General features: G+C 38.6%; 1 protein-coding gene across 7 annotated transcripts in view; it reads right to left on the bottom strand.

Annotated features, from left to right (window-relative positions):
- frya (furry homolog a (Drosophila)) overlaps positions 1–21,597 on the bottom strand; it is a 54,742-nt gene that overhangs the window by 4,929 nt on the left and 28,216 nt on the right. For 4 of the 7 annotated variants that reach the window (XM_026226730.1, XM_026226733.1, XM_026226734.1 and 1 more), the window contains exons 24-57: positions 21,514–21,571; positions 21,106–21,197; positions 20,823–20,995; positions 20,076–20,236; positions 18,829–18,939; positions 18,215–18,369; positions 17,677–17,776; positions 17,391–17,562; positions 16,482–16,738; positions 16,242–16,388; positions 15,961–16,129; positions 15,509–15,599; positions 15,182–15,264; positions 14,241–14,391; positions 13,279–13,382; positions 12,548–12,730; positions 11,522–11,723; positions 10,329–10,450; positions 10,062–10,249; positions 9,894–9,985; positions 9,211–9,812; positions 8,985–9,082; positions 8,707–8,877; positions 8,423–8,563; positions 6,807–6,986; positions 5,366–5,536; positions 5,078–5,152; positions 4,828–4,998; positions 2,968–3,171; positions 2,740–2,883; positions 1,522–1,685; positions 1,127–1,367; positions 699–848; positions 455–553 (exon numbers count right to left, since the gene is read on the bottom strand). In XM_026226730.1, the coding sequence (XP_026082515.1) occupies positions 455–553; positions 699–848; positions 1,127–1,367; positions 1,522–1,685; positions 2,740–2,883; positions 2,968–3,171; positions 4,828–4,998; positions 5,078–5,152; positions 5,366–5,536; positions 6,807–6,986; positions 8,423–8,563; positions 8,707–8,877; positions 8,985–9,082; positions 9,211–9,812; positions 9,894–9,985; positions 10,062–10,249; positions 10,329–10,450; positions 11,522–11,723; positions 12,548–12,730; positions 13,279–13,382; positions 14,241–14,391; positions 15,182–15,264; positions 15,509–15,599; positions 15,961–16,129; positions 16,242–16,388; positions 16,482–16,738; positions 17,391–17,562; positions 17,677–17,776; positions 18,215–18,369; positions 18,829–18,939; positions 20,076–20,236; positions 20,823–20,995; positions 21,106–21,197; positions 21,514–21,571 (5,422 nt within the window). Of the gene's footprint in view, positions 1–454; positions 554–698; positions 849–1,126; positions 1,368–1,521; positions 1,686–2,739; positions 2,884–2,967; positions 3,172–4,559; positions 4,569–4,827; positions 4,999–5,077; positions 5,153–5,365; positions 5,537–6,806; positions 6,987–8,422; positions 8,564–8,706; positions 8,878–8,984; positions 9,083–9,210; positions 9,813–9,893; positions 9,986–10,061; positions 10,250–10,328; positions 10,451–11,288; positions 11,367–11,521; positions 11,724–12,547; positions 12,731–13,278; positions 13,383–14,240; positions 14,392–15,181; positions 15,265–15,508; positions 15,600–15,960; positions 16,130–16,241; positions 16,389–16,481; positions 16,739–17,390; positions 17,563–17,676; positions 17,801–18,214; positions 18,370–18,828; positions 18,940–20,075; positions 20,237–20,822; positions 20,996–21,105; positions 21,198–21,513; positions 21,572–21,597 lie in introns of all 7 variants that reach the window. The other 3 variants (XM_026226727.1, XM_026226728.1, XM_026226729.1) reach the window with 3 other exon arrangements.

Raw genomic sequence — 21,597 nt, 5'->3', positions numbered from 1 at the left:
TATACCGTATTTTCCGGACTATATGTTGCACTTTTTTTCATAGTTTGGCTAGTCCTGTGACTTATAGTCAGGTGCGACTTATTTATCAAAATTAATTTGACATGAACCGAGAGAAATAAACCAAGAGAAATGAACCAATAGAAAACATTACCGTCTCCAGCCGCGAGAGGGCGCTCTATGCTGCTCAGTGCTCCTGTAGTCTACACTGAGTAGCAGAGAGCGCCCTCTGGCGGCTGTAGACCGTAATGTTTTCTCTTGGTTCTAAATAAATGCGACTTATAGTCCAGTGCGACTTAAATATTTTTTTTTCCTCATCATGACGTATTTTTGGACTGGTGTGACTTATACTCAGGTACACAGTAAAATACGGTACACACTTTTCTAAATAAAATAATAATAAAAAAAGAAAATTACACATTTACTGTTTTGTAAAACAATGCATAATTGAACATACTGATATTACTGCCTCCTTTTTGTTGTTGTAAGTCTCTAGATACTCCTGCAGCTCTAACACACTAAACTTCATCTTCTCCAAGAGCCCGTAAGACACAATCTGAAACGCATATTTATGAGATACATTTTATAATGGCTTTCACACATACACAAGTGAAGGAGATTTGAACAGAACACTAATGCTGGTACTGATTTGAGTTCTGGATACATCATTGATATCACTCATATTCAAACAAGAAACTCACAGTGTCTGCATCGACAAACAACGTGGGACATTCGGAGCAGGACGTCAGCATCTGGGATGACTTTACAAACTTCACTCCGATTCCACGAAGGCCGTCCCCAAGGTAACCAGCAGCATCACAAGTCAAGGTGCAGAACTTGGCCTGTATATTCTGAAGGTAACAACATATCCTATTCAATCCGTCCCGGACCAGCATGTTGTCAGCGCCAAGAGAATATAATTAAAAACTTGGCATGTCTTCTACTAAATCAGCATCATTTGACATTCACAACACAGCCTGAAACAATTTGAATGTTAGAAAAGTGTCAGTTGATTAATTTCATTTCTTTTTTGTCATTAAGATAGATAAGATGGATCTTTATTGAAGCTGCTTGGCAAAAATCAACATAATAAGGACCGGTGACAGCCTACTGTACCTCTATTAGTTACCTGAAAGAGTGAGGAGAAGACTTGGAAGGTGTAAACTGCACAGGAACCATCCGAATCTGCCACCAACTGGCTGAGATGATTGCGCCAAGCCTCCTCGGCATCATCGCACACAGTCGGCTGGAAAGCAGCCAGGATGGCGGAGAAAAAGGGAGAGGGCGGAGGGGAGGAACGGGACTCTTGCAACAGCTCGTCCTTTTCCTCCTCTGCCTGTGCCACAGAGCTCTGCTGGTCTCCAAACCCACTGGAGGACGTGAGGGATAGAATTATGTGGTGAGGAAAAAAAAGTTTCAAAATCAGCTATGAGAAACTTGAGGAAAGTCTGACTTTTCCAGACTTTTCTACTAAAACTGAAACAGAATCATGTATGTCGGGAGTGTGAAGCACACATGCAGTACCTGGGTACACAACATGTCTCGTCAGTAAAGAAGTTGTTTTCTCTCTGAGATGTGTCCACTGTTAGGATGTCAGGACTACTGAAGGCAGGCGGCGACTCACAAATGCAGAGTGAAATATCGTTCTCATTAACAACGGCTTCTTCTTCTTCAGCCGAATCCTCTGCCTAGTTTTGGACAGGATTTACAAGAAGAAAAGCTTGTATTTATCACCAATGCAAATGCATTATACATTAGTCATACAATGGAAACAGCTGAGGCTACGACAAAAATGTATTATGGACAAAGATTATTAAGAAAAGATCAGATTACTTTCTTTGAAATTTTTGGAAAATACAGAAGTGATTCCCCCAAATGTCAGTTCCGTGCTAAACATTTTCAGTCATCAAATAATTTTTCTCCATTTTTAAATTGTATCTAACATTTCAATTTATACACTGATTTAATTATTGCATTTATTATAAATTGAATTATATTTTACATATATTTAGACAGAGGACAGGGTGGCTAATGAAAAAATACAAAATAAACATATTGGTAAACCAACTCTGTAATTTATTTAATAAGAATTTTATAATATATATTTATTAATAAATATTCACTAACCTTACAAAATTACAACTCTTCATGCTGAAAATCTTTTCTCTTGCTTTTTTTTTTTTTTTTTGCTTATTTTTTTTTTTTATTCAATAATGTCAAATTCTGATATATTAAGAGACCTTAAAAAAAAAAGGACCAAAATCTGATTGGTCTGGTCTCATGTTTACAGCCACAGGCAATGGGTACACTCTCTTTATTTGCACCCCTAGCATTTAGCATGTGAGTGATGTTTCAGCTTGCCACCCACAGAGAAGCCATACTCATTGCCCTAGTGGCTCATCCCGAGCCTCTTTCTGAGACTGTGGTAGGCCTCAAAGACAAAAAGCGGTTAGCATAGAAATGGTTAGCAGATAGAAATGGGGAGCTTTTGAAGAGCAAGATTACTTGCAATTCCATGCTGCTCTGCACATTAATCTAATGCCCCCACCCTAAAAAAAAGCATGCTATAGAAAAATATTATCAGCAAACTACCACCGAAGATCTACCCATGCTAAAAGCAGAGCAAGACATAAAGAGATTTCTTTTTCAACCGTGTTAATGGAAAAACTCCAGAACAGAAGTGCGGTATGAGTAGGAATGTGTCTGCCCCCAAAGATCAGCCATTTTAAAGCTCTTATTCACCCGATGGTTCGAGCCCTCGGGTGCTGAGATCTCAAAGCTAGGAGTTGGGCTGGAAAGAGGAATTTGGCCAGCGTGACTGCGGTCAAAGGAGACGGGAGGAGAGTCCATGGGGTTTAGTTCCTCAGTAGGAGACAGGCTGACATTCTGAAACAAGAAATAGAGTTTCCTTCAACATTATAGATATAAAATAGTTTTTAAATGTTTTAAAAAGAGCAAATTCAGCATTACTAGTTGTGAAGCTGAGAGATTCTGGCTGGCTGTGAGGGACTCTTCCTCAGAAGACTCGTCAGAATCATCATGGACGATTGGACACAGGCTTGGTGAACTTCCTGAGAGCTGGCTGTCTTCCTCCATTGGTTGAGCTTCAGTCTGGTCCAGGCTGTCAATGGAACGCCTCCGCGCACCCCAGTTAAAGCTGTCAGCTGTCTCACCCTGTCAGCAAAAGAGTGAGAGAAATACAGAGTCCTCTGAATATAGCACACAACCACTTTCATAGGCTACAGCAAGCTCTATATGTGAAGGTGCTCAGTCTGTGAGTTTGTTATATTAGGATATCTCTCCAAATAAAGGATTAACACAGTAGTGAAACAGCAATGCAGGAAACATTTCTTGCTCTTGTAGAGTAAGTAATAAAGTGCCTGAAGGCCATTTGCTTTGGAAGAGTCTCAAGTTATCACTGCAGCCACATGCCTTAACATCAAGAGTCAAGAGTCAACATCCACATTCCTTCACAGATCCAGTTCAGTTCAGTGTCTAAGCTTTCCTCTAACAGGGCGCTTAAACACTGAACTCAAAAAGTTACTTTTACTACACTACTTTAATTACTTTCTTGCAACTTGACCAAAACAAAATGGTAAAGAAGCAGGAAGAAGTCTTTGATTCTGTTGCACTGAAGATTGGTACTGAAATATGAGGGTTTTATAAAAACACTAGTGAAATGTATTCAGAAGGGAGAAATTATTTGAAAGGCTGAATCTGCCCTTTTACAGTAAGTGTCTCTGTGGCATCGCAGCTTCAGCAAATTGCTACAGTGACCTCAATGAACCGACTAATGATTTCATAAGAGAGTGCAGACTAGAGATGGCCAAGCTATTAAAATGCAGACACACTGAAATATAATAAAAAATAAATTTATAAATGCTACCTGCCAATTAATTCTTACATTTTCTAAGATACAATACAGTTCAAAAGTTTGGGCTTTAGTAAGATTTTTGAAATAATCCTTTTATGCTCTCCAAAGCTGCATTGCTGTGTCCAAAAATACAGTAAAACAGCAATACTGTAAAATAGTACTAGAAAAATTCAAAACAACAGTGTTCTAATTTAATATATTTTAAAATGAATTTTCCAGCCTTCAGTGTCACATGATACTTCAGAAATCATTCAAATATGCTGTTTTGGTGATCAAGAATTTCTTATTATTGTCATTGTTGAAACAATATTCTTGTGGAAACTGAAATGCGTTTTTTCAAAAGCATTTATTTGAGAAGAAAATCTTTTGTAACATGCCTTTACTATATCTTTCAAACAGTGAAAAAAAATATATACATAAAATATATACATAAAAGGTTTATTAAAAATTCTGTGGTAAATTTTACACATTTCATCAACGAGGATGAGTATGTCTGATCTGTATCTGTCTGATTGTATCTGTCCGACTCTAAATGTGCATGTGCCACTGTGTTCTGAACATGACTGAAACACAATTATGTTTCTAGGTAGAGTTATGCACATGCATCACAATACACAGACTGTGAATAAACACAATGTCATTTTGTCCTACTGCACACAGCACTACATTAGAAGATTCCTGGGCTTACCTGCATCTCCTTGATGGTACAGACATAAACAAGGAGAGGAGAACATATTTCAAAGAATTAAAGAAAGTTACAGTGGTATTGCGCAAACAGTGTAACAGTTTATCTCTGACTAAAACTTAGCAAAAGTTTAATGCTCAGCTCTGCTTTCCCCAAGGGTCCACTATACTGCAGTCAAAACAAAGTTCACCCAAGGAATTTGGAAGTCAAAAAATTTCACAAGCAAGAGGGAACTGATCATTTTGGTTTCGTTTTTTAAATATCTGCTCACCTCTCCCTCTTCCAGTTCCACATCCAGGAAGTCAAAGTCCCTGAATACACGGAACTGCTGTTCTGAAGTGGTGTCATCCATGTTTTCGGTGTCCCGTGTGCCGTCCTCAGAGGACACCAGACTGGGCTGGTGCTCAATCAGGTCCAGTTCCCCACAGGATGAGAAAATCACCTGGAGGAAGGGTTTAAGAATGATTTCTGACATATTTTAAAATATTTAATACTGGATGGATAACATACATGTCACTTACAGATGGGTTTTTGGTGAGTCCAACTTCTTGGCCACACAAGGTTAATACATGCACCAACTTCTCACGAGTTCTTTTCTAAATTGGAGAGAAATAAATTGGAGAGAAAAAAGTTATCTATAAAAATATCTAAAATAATATTACATAGAAACATTTTTAATTCAATTAATAAAAGATTCAGTTAAACTAAATGATCAATAAGAACATTAAAATAAATCAATACATATTTTAAAAATGCACTGTTCTTCAGCAAATGTCAGAACTTGAAAGAGTGTATTTGTGAGTGCTCACCTGTGAGGACTGTGGTCGTTTCCAGCTGACAGGAACCAGCACGTGGTTGTTTTGGTAAGAGCCCGAGGATGTAGAGGAGGTACTGCGGGTCACGGTAACCCATCCTCCATTCTTCCCATCTTGCCTTGGAGAACCGTGAAGCTCGTCATATCGCTGGCCAATCACCGGTGTCTAAAACGCACACAATGGCATGCACCATTTAAGCCCAGGGATTTCAGGTCTGGCCTTTTCTTTTCATGTCATGAGCTTGTGGCCCTCAGCCCAAAAGTCTTTATTCAAGTGCATTCCTTTTGCTAACGTCAAGTTGCCTCAGATTCCGACCAACTATTTAAAACCTGTGTCTTCTCAATGGTCCTGCTGCTCTGTGACTTGTAGAGGAGCTTTGAAAAACAGAACTGCAATAAAGGGAGCCAGACAAAGCATTGGGGAATGTCAGGATTTCCATTATCGAGGTCACCTGCCCTTCATTTCTGTGAAATCCTTTCTGCCGGGATGGAATCGAGCATGTTTTGAGTTCCCTGTCAGTTCTGATTTTGTTTTTCCTGCTGTCTCACCCATTTGCTAGAGGCTTGATACTGTATGTTCCAGAGGTATCTGACAAAGGGCAGAGGAGTCTGCTTTGAGACTCTAGAAGGGCTGACGCAAAGCGCCACAACCGGACTTTCCTGGAATTCATGCACTACACAAATAGCTCCCTGTTTGGTTCCCACACTTTAACGGGGGCCAGGTTGTTTCAAGTTTAAAGTTTAAAACAGAAAACCTAACCTTCAGAATTTGCTTAAAACAAATATTACAACAAAACAACAAAAAATGCATGACTCCACCTTGGAAAATGTGGACAAATCCATTGAGGATGCCAGCTTTTGGTAGTTCACCTGCATGCACTTTTAAACGCTATGTAACATTTCTTAATGTACACCCCCACTTAAAAGAAACAATTTCTCTCTTCTTCTTCTTTTTTTTACAATAATAATAATAATTTTAAATGAAAAAAAATAATATTTAGTGCTTTTTCAGTCTTATTTTTTCTTGTATTATGCATTTAAAAGTACAATATAATATAATATAATATAATATAATATACATTTTAAATCAAATGATAAAATAACGCAAATGGAAGGTAACAAAAATGGTAACAAAAATGTTTAAAACCATTTTTAACATCTTCGAAGTCACCTCCCTTTCCCTACATTCCAGCTGCACACTCATCCTCTTAACCAACTTTATGAGGTGCATCCTGGGATGGTTTTTAAACAGCACTGAAGGAGTTTACATGCATGCTGGATAATTTTGTTTGCTACAAATCTGATTTTAGATATCCATAAATAAGCCTCAGATCATGGAAAACATAAATTCAGTGTCCAAATTTGAGACTTTTGTACTGTTTAATGACAATAAAGAAAGTAAAACAGACACAAAAAGCCAGAAAAGCATGTCATACCTCTGAAATGTCAAAGTGAAAGTCAAGGGTCTTTCCAGGCAGGGCTTTGGAGGGTGTGTCCCAGACACACCTGACATCCACAGTGGATGCGTTACTCTGCGGAGACAACGGCGAGACCAGACTAGCTGAGCGGGAGACCACCAGCTTTAATATGTTCAAGGCTTCCTTCCAGTGTGCAGTCTAAAGTCAAAGAAACAAAAAAAAAAAAAAACAGAACTAAGTTATTCTCAAAGGACACATTCAGAATCTCGCTCACCTCCCAAAGCCATAGCCATTCCATACAGTCAATCCATCTTCACGGGCAGTAGCTGTCTCTTCCTCTGCTGGGATAAACACACGAGCCCGGCGAGAGAAGCAGTAGTTCAGAGGAGCCTCTTTGCTGTGAGGCCACACTGAAGGCCTCAGTAATGTGGACAGCAGCCAATAGGACTGACTGTTTATAGACTGCTACTGGGTGTGCCTTTGGAATTATAGCCCTGGCATAAGGTCCTGTTTCTTTATTTCTCTTTTTTTCTCCCTTCCAAAGAAGGGTTGTGAGATACAAAACCAAGGATGTAAGACAGCTTGAAGTTTTATCGTGTATAAAACACTATTATGTCAGGAGTAAATTTAGGCTGAATGATACGAGCCAGTTAAATGCGATCATTGCGGATAATTTTAGAAGCTCCCAAAATAAGTATTTTGTGAAAAGCTTCAGAGAGTAAAATTTGACTGCTTAGTTATAGCTTTATGTTTCCTATGACCATTCGACTTTAATTTGATTCAGATTTACAAGCTCTTGATTCTGAATCGGATTGTGATTCAGTTGATTATATTTCATTTATATTGTCTACTTTGTTTACATATTCTTACCATTATCCTGCAGTATAATCTTCTTATTGCATCAAATTCAATACACACTGCAAATTCACATTTAGAATTGTAACTTACTACTTTTGAATGCACTGGAGCAGCGTTGCCATTGTTAACTAAAACTTGAACTATTAAAAACGGTTTTTGTATACATTTAATTTATTTTATCCAAAGCGACTTACAGTGCATTCAGGCTATTAATGTTTACCCATCATGTGTTCCCAGGGAATCAAACCCCCAACTTGTTATGCAATGCTCTACCAATTGAGCTACAGGAACACTATATATATATAAATATTTATATATATATATATATATATATATATATATATATATATATATATATATATATATATATAAATATATACTATATATATATATATATATAGCAATATCAAATGAAAAACGTATGCATAAAAAAGAAATAAAATGATATAAGTTGAATTTAAATATTAATTGTACAAAAAAGTACTGAAAAAGGTCAAAATTGTAAAATAGAAAAAAAAAATATATATATATAATACAAATTATCAAAGCACGTTAAAAAATTAAAAACTAAAGACTGAACATGCTAATTTATGCTCATTCAAAATATTAATAGATACTAAAATAGCATATAAAATACCAGTATTCATAATAGTATATAAAATAACATTGTATTGTTGGTTTTTATGGTCAAAAGCATCTGTAAATGACTACATTTTAATAAAAGCTGTGGAACAAATTCCATAAATTCTGTATGTGATAAGTTAAAGGAGTCACACCTGAATAAACTTTTCAATGGTTGTTAGAACCTCCACGTTGAACAGTTTGGCTTGAATAGCACTCAGGTCCATGTGACTCAGGAGACTGTAGATGATTTGCAGAAGAGTTTGCTGCATGCTGGGTAATCCTTTCTCCAGCAACTGTTAACAAAACATGGAAAGTATTAGAAAGTTTTCCTGAACACAGTGTCTGTGTATTTTCACATGCCAGTCTTGTTTATGAAATGCTTTTCCCTACAATTTCCAAAAGTCTTAAGAGTTACTTTTATTTATGCTCTTCCTACCTCTGCCATGTAAGTAACCATGCTGAGAGTGATGTCGCTGAACGCTTCATGTAGGTAGCGGCACACCACATTGACCCAAGAGAAGCAGTCACGGGTATAGGAATGCATTTTGTACAATGTCATCACATGGGCAAGGTTGGACAACTTGGAGTTCTTTTCTTCAAGGCAAACCTGTCAATCAAATTGAGTCATTTTCAGCAAACACATGTGATGCTGATTCTCTGATTAGCTATAGTGCATTTATAGTGCAGCGGAAGGACAGAGTGACAGAAACAGACCTGGGAAATTCTCTCAGCCACGTCCTTACAGAATTGTGTGGGTGAGTCAAAGTTTAACACAAGATGGGGGATGAGGCAGAGCACATTCAATGGGAAACCTGCAAGGAAATAGCATTTTTGCGTTCATAATCCCACATAAATTAGGGATGGACAAGAATTTGGTGGGTTAATGGAGAATTATGTTAGAAAAATACATTTAGCTGGTAGTAGAAACAAAAAGGTCTACCTATGACTTGTGAGGTGTCCACCACAGGTAGGCGTGAGACGGGCGTGAGCTGGCTGAAAATCTCCAAAGTGAGTTCTGTAGTGTTTGCAGAGGTGAAGCCCTTCAGAAGCAGCTGCTGAAGCCCAGAGAACTCCTTCCATTTCAGCTGGATCTGGATCTTCTCCAACTTGTCTCTGTATTCCTGCTTATCCAATGAGATGTGGCCTAGCAGCTTCCCTAACAACCTGAGGGACATCTGGTACTCAAACTCAAAGTCTGACTCCATGAGCGACACCACTGCCCAGAAAATGCTGGCCAGCAGGTTGCGAGGATGGTTGGCATTGGTCGGGTCGGTGGACACCACGTTGTCTCTGGAGGATGATGAGGACAGGGACCGGAGCTTGGAGATATTGCTCTGATGAAGGTGGATGCGGTCCAAGGTGGCACTCCGGGGAACCTCGGAGGAACGCTCAACCTCGCCAAAGCGCTTGGGTACGGAGTAACTACGCTGGTGGCGTATTTGTTCAGAAGCAGTTCCTGATCCTGGGATCAGGTCCAGCTGACTGGTACTTTTACGGTTTAGTGTTAGCTTGCTGCTGGATGGAAGATCTGGTGAAGATGCACTAGAGGAACACAGACTGATTACAAACAGGCAACGAAGCCTCTTGGACTACTGAAGAAAACTAGTATAATTGGGAACTTACCGTAGTATGACAAAGAAGTCATTGTTCTTCAGGCACTCGGCTAGATTATCCACCACTGACTCAAGAGTGAGGAGAAGCTCCATTACGTAACCCTGTGGAGAAGATGCATTCTTAGTTTCCTCGCTCACTGAATCAGTCAGAGCTGTCATTAAGGAACCAGAAGCTCACCTGCACCTCCTCCCCGGGCTCCCCGACTACCTCCACCAAGCGTGAAAGCAGGTCCGACACAGCCAACGCTGAGAGGGGCTGCCGTAGAGCTCTGAACACCTGGAAGGAACGTCCAGCGTAATGTCTAGAGGAGCTGCACAGAGCCATCTGCAACGCCACTTCACTCAACTGCTCCTCAAGCCTAATGTCTACAAAATAATAAAAATTCACAAGCTGCACCTTGTTAAGGTGGAATGGCTGGAATGACTGAAGACAAATCTGACTTACCTGATTTGGACTCTTTGAACACAGAAACTACATGTCGCAGGAAGTTGGTAAGCTGCTCGGTACTCTTTGAGTGTTGATTCTTAGGAGTGATGTCTTCATGGCTCCATAATGGGCCAAAAGGCCTAAAGAAACCACACAGATTTTTATATAATCTCTTACATATGCAGAATAAATTGTAAATAACAGGAAGAGCTCCTTTCACCTTGACAGCAGTGTGATATGTTTGAGTATGGCTCGTTTATGGCAAAAACTGCCACTAGATGGCAGAATAGGCCAAAACATGTCATTTTAACTGCAAACCAGTTTCTTAAAACTTGGATCTTTCTTCAATCAAAACGTCAAATAAACTAAATAACCAGACAGCAATTGCTGTACATTAAATATTTTAAGCATGCATGATGAACATGCATAAAACCTTTAAGGGATGAGGCGAGACATAGTCTGAATCAATGTTTAAGTGAAAAGATATTAGATTTGAAATAATTGTTTTTCCATCCTGTACATACTGTATAAACCTGTTCACACTGGCACCTCAAATCCAGCTTTATCCAATCCAATCTAAAATTCAAAAGATCTTACCATACTGTAGCGCTTAGTACCATAATAATCATTTTATTACTTTCAGTCATCGATATTTCTAGTAATTGCTTCATTTCTTCCATTTACTGTAAAAGAACATTGCTTGGTAGTGTGCAAAAGCCTTCTTCATTACTATGAAAACCAAAGATCACGGCAGAAAGTAACTATACTCCAAATACCATACAGATCCACCTGATCATGAGCAAATAACAGTGCTTCCAGTTGTAAAGATGGGATTTGAAAACCAGTCTGGAATTGTCTGCAGTGCGAACATAGTCTGAAAGAACCAACACCAGCACCAACATCAGACGGACGCCCTTTTAAACACCACCCCGGTGAGAACCGCTCGGATGTACAGTAGACTGATGAAATGCAACATACAAGTCTGTTACATCTCGAGTGATGTCAGGTGTAAGACGTATCAGATGTGTCATTTCCTGTATCAGTTCCTGAACAGCTCTGGAATATTAACACCAAATTACCTTTCATTTTAATTACAGAACAAGCAAAAGTAACATTGCAAATGTACAATGTATTTAATAGTTAAACACTTTAAATATAGGACGCTATTTTTAATATAAAAGTCTTAATTTAGCAAACAAAATCAAAAATACCTGGTAGTGAGAAACTCAATGAGTTTGCTGCTCTTCTCGTCATCCTCAGTGCTGCTCTCCATTTGCTCCGCCTCTTCCTGGGCCAGGTGAGGCAGGTTGGAGCTGCTGCCTCCAAGGCTCAGGCTGGATGAGGCAGAGGAGGAACTGAGGCCAGAATCCGGAACTGGAGACGCCTGGCCATTCCGCAGGAAGTCCATACCACCTAAACAACACATGTAGGGGAAGTACAAATGTTTGGGAAGGAACCCTCATTTATGCTTACTCAGCTGAAATATTTGAGCAAGACAAACATATAGCGTGATAAGATTAAAGAACAATATTTCGATCACTATGCTGTTATGACAGGGGTTGGCGAATCTTATCAGCATCATTTTGACTTTGCCCAGACATGCTGGAGACCACCGTCTTGTGCAAACGAGTTCTGGGTCCAGCAGATGGTCCCTTTTGAGCAAGAAGATAAAAATAGTCCATAGGAATGCTCCAATCAGACCTTTAGATGAGCTGTGTATATATCATTGTTTTGGCTGCACTTCCAAAAGTTGCACAGATAAGAATTCTCCCCCTCCACCCCTCCACAGGATTTCAACATGACTGCACTCTCCAAAGCTATGTGTCAAATGCCAAAGCCAATGAGTAAGTGCTCATGCAATGAGGGAGTGATAAACAGGATTCGTGAAAAGTTGCTAAATTTGTCTTATCGAAGGCAGAATTTCACCACATTTAATAAACTATAGAGCTTCATATAGTCTCAAAGCATTCATCATTGAATTTGCCTTTCATTTCCTGGTCTAACAGTTATATAAAAACATAGTTGCTAAATGAATGCAGCTGAAGCATAGTTTTTAAAGTACTTATTTGAACCTTATAAAGTTACATGTATCATATTTCATACATGGTTTTTGTAGACCTCTACATCATATATAAGTAAATAAATGATAATACGTTTTAAAAACAATATAACATTTTATTAAATACATTTTTTTGATGTATTTAAATGGTAACATGTTTAAATGTTACGTCTGGTACCTGTGTAGAACTCAGGCTGGTAGATGGGTTTGAAAGTCAGGCTCTTGTTGCTGTTGGCATCTCTGGTGTTTAGCAGAACAGAGGCAATGAGGCTGAAACTGTTGTTGCAAGATAACGTGATGAGAAGGTGCAAGAGGAGCCTCTTACAGTGTTCAAACACCTCCGGCCGGTAGTGGTCCATGCCTAAAAAAGAGCCAGGTTCTCAAAGTTAAAGGTTCATATTTGTACTTACACTCATTCATTATTGTTTAGGTTCATTTGGGGCAAATATGGAAGGGATATGTGGGAACATCTGCTTCTTGCCTTTGTTTTTAGCCTATATTTTTTTATTTTATTTATTTTTCCAACACACAAATGCTGTTTTGATTTCAACTGAATAATGTGCCCTACCCACCAGGATACAAGTATTTCACATATTTCTAAAATCCTACATGTTCAGGAGATAACAGCTACTGCTTTCACTGACAACATTGTTCTCATAGCAATCCAAATAGTTTTAGTCATAAGACACATTGAGGGATGCAATGATTCAGATTAGATTTTTTTTTTTTTTTTGCCAAAAAAATGACAAAAGCTAATTCATTTTGGATAAAAATGCCATGTACTTCAGTAAAAGCACTACATTTCATCGGTTCACATTTGACTCAAGCACTGCAGCCTTAATCTGGAGGGTGCAATCCCTGATAAAATGCCCAAAATTGTGATGAGAACAGAACACGGGCTCTACTGACCCAGGAAGCAGGCATGGAGCAGTAGAGGGAGGTGCAGGGCCCAGTCCTCCTTCACGCTGTGATCCACCACCAGCTCCGTCATGAAGATCACTGCTATGTTACACCTGCACCATACAAAACACACCGGTCTTTCAGTACATGAACAAAAAACACATACCAGCAATGACCTTTCAAAAAGAACAGAACACATTCACAGCTGTGACTGAATGACAAAGCCATTTTTTCCAAGGGAGTATGTTGGTTTTGTCATTACATTGATGATGGCCATTGATATCATAGTTCCTGAGTAAGACGTTCAAACGAACATTGGTAACATGTTATCATGGTTTTTCGGGTCAGAGGGACTCTGACGACAGCACTGCAGTTTCTGATCATCTGTTTTCCATCTGTCTGATAATTGCAGAGTGACGTGCTTTAAGGTTTCAGGATTACATAAGAATCAAGTCTTATGATGAGAGATTACATCAAATACCAGTGCTTTAAAAGCTAGTATGCAATTCTAATCTGGGTGACTTCCACATTCAATCTAAATCTGAATAAAAGGTTGGTACATAATATAAAGTCTAGAATTATTTTTGTTGCTTAATGGCTGTTTTATTGTAATAAAATAAATAATTGAATTGAAATAATGTACTTTTTTGTTACTTATAATGGAAGTCTATAGCACAATTGTACTGGAGATTTAGAAGTACAGATATATGACAATCATATTTTTGTTAAATTCATCAGTCATATATCATGCCATTTCCTAGTATGTTTGTGCCGGTTTACATGATCACAGCATGAACTGAAAGATCCGCTCTAAAGATCACACAAACACTTTTCCTCCATTCTCCTCCAGTAAAAAGTATGTGTAAGAGTAATGGTTGCACTTTTGGGAAATATGAAAAATGCATATTTTAAATTAAAATAAAATAATATAAAGCAAAACATGAAACTTTAGGAAACTCTAGAAGTTTGACCTGTGGAGGGGTCCTTGTGGGGTGACTGTTTCAGGTAGATAGTCGACCAGCGGTGCCCAGCAGCCTCCGTTAACTGGCATGGGAAGAGGAAGCGGCTGATTGGTTTCCAGCACGCTCATAAGCCACATGGCATACGGTGGGAGTGGCTCACCTGCAGGCAAAGCAAAAAGTGTCAAAACAACATGCCGTTCATGACAGGTATGCCTTTCATTCGTGAGACTTGCAATAAAACTGGAATTTACCTTCATAGAATGAGTGGTATGCAGACAGACAAACTCTATTACGGCCATACCCCATGTCTAATGCAATCATGCTCAAAAACCATTAACCTTAAGCTATTTTAAGCTGAAATGCATTAAGTGAAGTGAGTGAAGTGACATTCAGCCAAGTATGGTGACCCATACTCAGAATTTGTGCTCTGCATTTAACCCATCCGAAATGCACACACACAGAGCAGTGAACACACACACACACTGTGAGCACACACCCGGAGCAGTGGGCAGCCATTTATGCTGCGGCGCCCGGGGAGCAGTTGGGGGTTCGATGCCTTGCTCAAGGGCACCTAAGTCATGGTATTGAAGATGGAGAGAGAGCTGTTCGTGCACTCCCCCCACCTACAATTCCGTCCGGCCCGAGGCTAGAACTCACAACCCTTCGATTGAGAGTCCTACCCTCTAACCATTAGGCCACGACTTCCCCAAACAGAGCCAGCTATCAGAAATATCTAAAAATCAAGAAAGGTCTAAACTAATTTGCTGCTTCTCAGTAATATTTATTACATCCTTGAGCCTGAACTGTCTCGACATCCATGGCCAAAGGGGGGAGCATTTTAGACTTTCAGCTGTTGAACTTGACTTTGCTGAGAAGCCACTCCACTGCATATAGTAAATATCAATCATTCCTGTTTTGCCCTCTTTATTGAAGTTATAAACTTGACTCACTCTTTTCCTCATCGTAGGAACCTCCAGAACTGCTGCTGTACCGAGACTCCAAGCGGTTATGTGCTCGTAAGATGTTGCTTAGCCTTTGGTGGACAGAAAAAAATATATTTTTTGACAATGTGTGCATCGAATACAAACATGGAAAATGATTTTGCCCTCAAACAAGGAAGTTAATCTTAGGATGCTCTAGGGGAAGTATACAACAAGTCGCGTTGGATAAAGGTGTCTGCTTTATGATGAATTATAATGAGTTATGTACAGTAAGTAATGCTTATGGAGGGTGTAACCTCAAACGCTCATGTAAATTGTATGGTTTGTGGCACGTACCTTTCATCACACTCCTTTGTGACTGGTGAGTCATCTGTGTCAGGGATGTTTTCCTGGCCACACACCAATGTTTTGCTGCAGGAAGGTGGACCTTTAAAGACATATTTATTAATTTGGCATGTACCCTGTTCTATTCATGCAACATATGAATGCTATTTCAGCCATTTTGCTGCCTTTATGTATTTATGACATTTCGCCTCGACAAAAGTTTGGGGTTGATTTGATTTTTTAAAACGTTTTTGAAAGAAGTCAGGAGTCTTTGATGAATAGAAAGTTCAAGAGACCAGCAGTTATTTGAAAGAGAAATATTTGGTTACATTATAAATGTCTTTACTGTGCTGTTTGATCACTTTAATGTGACCTTGCTGAATAAAATTGAAAAAAAAAGACTTTAATGACCCCACGCTTTTGAACAGTGCTGTATCTGCAGACAAATTCTCTAGCATGCATACCAGAAGTGGTGGTGGTAATTTTGCTTGTGGCTGAAAAGCGGTAGAATGGAGGATTGTCACAGTGCACCACAACGGGGTTCACAGGATCCGTCTGCTGAAGTTCATACAGCAGCTCCTCCATGGTTTGAATGGTGTTGTTGCGACAAAGGTAGATCACAACCTTCTTAATCTGAGCATAAATAGAGGACGGACATAACTTGACAACTTAGCTTTCTTTTACCAGATGGCATGCTTTACCAATAAAGTCTTTACAGCAAACCAAAATATAATGTGCAACTTACATGAGGCAGAAGAGAGGTGTCGCAGCTGACTCCGCATAAGCTGATGAGGAACTGCAGTGTGGTCCGCAGGTTATTAGTCCATCGCTCATTACTGACCAGAGCATTCCAAGCATTTTCCATTTCTGCACCTGGGACATCATCACCATACTAGCACACAGAGAGACACACAAATGAATCTATTTAAAAGCCATAGATTTATAGTCTAGCAAAGTCTAAAGTAACAGTGGTTCATCATCATACCTTTGCAGTCATGAACATGAGGTTGTTTAGGACCAGAGAGGAGGCCTGAAGTGACCCCCAGCCCGTGCCTCGAAGCAGGTGAGGTGCTGAGGTGTTGTAAGTGTATCCCCTCCTGTTGTCCCCAGAGCTGCTCGGACTCGGGACCGTGGGCAGCAGGCCTCCATCTACCAGCTCAATGTTACTGAGCCAAGGGAGCAGGTAGGTCAGCATGACCTGACGCCCGTTTGGATGAGTGGTGGAAAACCTCTGACTCACCTCTAGAGATTAGAGATACAAAAAGATAGATCTTCATAAATATACAGTACAGTACATTCAGAAATATGAATGCTGTTTCTACATGCTGTTTTGGTAAATTTGCTGTTGGGCATTCCAAGTTAAAGGGATAGTTCACCTAAAAATTAAAATTTTGTCATCAAATTCTCAAACCTGTATGAGATTTTTTCTTCTCTTGAACACAAACGGAGATGTTCTTCAGAATGCTCATGACCAAACCATTGTATGGAAAAAATCTAAGTCAAAAACTTTATTGCAAAAAGAATCTTGCCTTGACAACTAACTGCAATAAAATGTTTAATTTGAAGGACTAAAATTACTAAAACTTAAATAAAAATTCATTAAAGATAAAAATGAAATATTAAAAAAAAGACTAATAAAACAAAACAAAAAAGTGACTAAAACTTAAATCTCGATTTAAAATTAAAACTAAAACTAAAAAGCTAATTTACAATAAAAGATAATTAAAATTATGAAATACTAAATAATATTAAAATAACATTGTGCCACAAATGCTGCCAGTAGAATATAAGTTAAGAAAAAAGATAAAAATCACATTTTTCTATTAGAAGTTTAAAGTTTTAGCAGGTTTCACCTATAAGAGTCTGTGTCCATCTCTATCCTTTCATTTCATACCTGAGAAAAGGGGCAGAGTGAGTTCAGGGTACATTCTGGCAAGCTGCTTTGAAAGATGGGCTACAGAGAGGCTGTAGAGGGGTGGAAGAGCCCCGTGTGTCCCATACAGGATAGCACCACTTTTCTGTTCAACAATCCTCTTAGAATATACAGACAGCTTGGCCTCTAGAATCTGTCCAAACAGAAAACACACACACACACAAATTAGCACACAAACACACCATTTAATCAAGTATACTTTCTATCATTGCAACACTTCTTTGGCAGAGAATGTTCTCTCTCTGACCTGCATTAATTGCATAGCGATCTCGTAGATCTCCCTGTTTGTGTCAGATGCTTTGAAGAGAACAAGGTTCAGCAGGGTCACAATATCACTGGAGTAGTTTCTGTGACAGAAAACAAAAGATTTCCTACATAAAAACAAGTTACACATAGATTAGTTTTACTAATCTTCAGTCCAAAGACGCATCTAGTCTTGCCACTATATATGTAAGCAAATTATCATGAGAAAGAAAGCAGCCGAGCGCTGCCAAAGCTCTACTGAATAGGGTTTATCTGCTGTGGGAAATTTGGCAAAATACCATTCAAAAGTTCTGGGTCAGTGAGATTTATTTTTTTAATATTGAACATTTTTATTCAAGGAGGATTCATTAAATGAATCAAAAGTGACATATAAATGTATCTATATGAATGTTACAAAAGATTTATATTTCAAAGTTCAGTTTTGTTCTTTTGAACTTTCTATTCATCAAATAAACCTGAAAAAAAAATGCATTGTCCTGGAAAATGCAATATTTGCTCAGGTTTTTCAGGCCCCAGCGTACCTGCTACCACAGACAGTGGCGATGGCTTTGAAGCAACCAGAGGCCAGCTGGCAGGAGCCGGTGTAACATCGGTCCACGGCCCAGTTAAACAGATTCACCTGATCAGGGTTCTGTTCCAGCAGAAGAACCACCACCTCACACCCCAGCTGATGCACCTGAGGAGAAGCAGATCAATGTTATCCATCAATGTGAATGGTGAAGAAACAAGGTCATTTTAATTAGATAATCATTTATAATGTTACATAATATTTGTATTTCAAAGAAATGCTTTTCTTTTGAACATTCTATTCATCAAAAATCATACTGATCCTAAACTTTTAAACGGTAGTGTCTTGTTCTAACTCCACAATAATATTTCAGGGCACGAAGCCAGACTTTCACTTCAAGAATCAACATTTGCAGAACAATGAAAACATCGCTCATTCACAAGCTGAGAAAGGGAGAGCGAGAGAGACATCTAAGAAAAGTGGCTTCTGAAAAGCAACCAAGCAAATTTGCACTGGGTCAAAAGGCACACATTGAGAATCATTTTAAAGATGGTTGTGTTGGTTTAGCGCTATCGACGCCAAAGGAGCAATGTGGGTCATGTTGTTTCAGAGTGTTTGGCTGTATACCCGCAGATCCTGACAGCCAAGGATGTTATCCAGCCACTTATAGAGGTAGCCATCAGGAGAGAGCCCTACGTTGTCGAACACGGGACCACAACAAAGCACAGTCGACATGGCCTATGAAAAGAAGAAAAAACAACATTCTTTCATGCAAAACGTGGAATTTCCTGTTTTGCGAAAATCATGTCCTATCATGTTCAGCAACAACAACAACAAAAAAAAACTTAAAGGAAACAGAGAAGAGACTCTGTCGACTCATATCAAGTTCTGTTTGTTTTAATGATGCCAGGGTCTTGAAATTGCACACCTTTTACAAATGCTACAACATTGTATATGGTCGTGTTACAACACCCGCCTTTCCATTAAGGGGAAGGGGTTCACGGCAATGCAAGAAGCTACATGTACACACACACACAAACAATATAGCCTTAGAGGCAGGTGTAATTTTCCCAGAAATCCTAACCTGAACAAACCCAATGTGAACTGTATGTTTACACGTCAATCTGCAGAGAGCCAATATTAGGAGTATGGGGCTCCTACAGACAAACAGAGCACATATGCGCTGTCATCACAAATGGAATCATTCATCACTTAATGGGCCCACTTTTGTCTCTTTGGCATGTGTGTCCTGCACTATAAATGACTATAATGTTTCCTGGGCTATAAGTAGACCTCTTGAGATAAAATTAGTGGAGTATATGTCTGTGGTCTTTAATGGTCACTTTAATATTAATACTAATATTTTCTTTATGACATTCATTTACTGTTTCAAGTCTGAGGTCAATAAAAATTTTACTCAGCAAGGATAATTCATTAATTGAAATTGTCAGTAAAGATTTTTCCATGGTTACAAAAATAAATAAATAAAAAATCCTGAAGAATTGTGACAGTTATTTTAAATTGTAATATTATGTATTTCACAATACTGTTACTGTATCTTTGATCAAATAAATAGGTTTTACTGCATTTCTGATGAATATATATCAAAATAGAACATTTTAATTTGCTAAAATATTTTTTAACATTAATTTATTTACTGTTTTTTTTTTTTATCAAGTACATGCAACTTTTGTGAAAGGCTCCAACCCCAACTTCTTGAACGGTAGTGTGTACTTATAAATAATATGAATAATGATTTTTTTATTTGAAATAAAAACCCATTAAAATAATGTACTGTGTAATGGAAACTGCACAATATGAATATATCAAAATGATATAAATGTATACATTATATAAATGTAGTCGTTAAATACCTTAAGAGCACAATACTGGTATCGAGTGATCTGATGGTTCCGGTCACTATAGCGATCCAGGGGCGTGAACATGATACTGAAGGGTCCAGCCCATTGGCTAAAAAGGATGAAGAGATGATGCCGAAGGCTTTGCTGAGGGAAGAGGAAACGGCGATGATGCACTATGATATAAAAAAAAAAACATGGAGAGGAGAAAAGTGCTATTAGGTTAAAAACAAATTATAATTTACATTCAAAGCTACATATTTTATCAATGCAAGTTTGGGTACAGGAACAACTTCATGAAAAAAATATTTTAATTCATTTAAAAACTTAATGCTTTTGGTAAAATTTTCTTATAGGAAAGAAAAGGCAAAAATGACTGGCCATTTTGCGACTCATCACTTGCCCATGATGTGGTTCTTCATCTAATCTACTGCTATTTTGGGCAGTGTCTCCACTTGGGAGTCTAAATCAAGGCTAACGTCAGGAGTCCTGTGACTGAATACACTGTAACCTGGCAATGAATTCCATTTCCTAAACAAAGAAAATGTGGAGCGCTTCCCAGAGCAATATATAACTTCATGACCATCAGTATGAGGAATAAATATTTCAAGTGCAAAGAACAATAGTATGTCTATTTCATGTGAATTGTAATGCCAATTAGATGTGTTGTGCACAAACAGAACACAAACATTAATTTTGAGTTTACAATTTTGACATTAATTGTATACTGAGTTTGTGAGATGTCTTTTACTTCCTCTTCACCTGGGATACACTGTATGAGGTTGGCCACCATGGCGCTGAAGTGAGCTCGGATGTCTTTGAGAATCTCCAGGTCTTTGTCATTCTCGGCTTCCAGAAGCATCTGGGTCAGGTCCACATACTCGAGAAAGAGAGCGCCTAGGGCCAGCGTATCACGTTCCAGCGCTCCATTAGTGCTGAGAGACAGAGACAGGGATCATTTCATGTTTTCTAGCCTGCAACTTCATAATGAGACGAAATGGAGGTGGCCAGAGAACAGAATCCATAATAATAACATCCTTCTCACCTGTCACTGATGACACCGGCATCCGCCAGAAGCTCAAAGATCCTGAGGAGCTGGAGTCTCAGTAGATCTCTTCTCTCTCGCCGTTTTTTATTCTAGAGGACACATTATGAAACAAATTAATATAGACACTTACAATAGTGAATGTTTTTTTTTTTTGATTAATTTACAAATCTGGAAATCACATTTTTAAAATCCCTGACATTTTAGAGGTTTTTAAATGTTTGTAGGAACCTTGTACCGTGAGACTTTTTTGCACTTTTTTTTTAAGTGCAAGATAAGTCATGTATGCATTACTTGACTTGGCCATTAACAGTACAAGAAGTTATGCCACATAGCAGCTGGTCTGACTTTAAAAAGTCTATTAAAGTTTATAAAAAAAAAAAAAAAGTATAACTGTATATAACTGACCTCTGGTCGTCTTTCCAAAGCTTCCTTCATCAAAGGATGCAGTTCCTCCACCAGCTCTCTGTACAAGACACAACAAAAATGAAA

The sequence above is a fragment of the Carassius auratus genome, chromosome 40, assembly GCF_003368295.1.
Source record: "Carassius auratus strain Wakin chromosome 40, ASM336829v1, whole genome shotgun sequence".
NCBI lineage: Eukaryota > Metazoa > Chordata > Actinopteri > Cypriniformes > Cyprinidae > Carassius > Carassius auratus.
The sequence above is the reverse complement of the archived record's forward strand: the minus strand, read 5'-3'. Positions and strand labels throughout refer to the sequence as shown.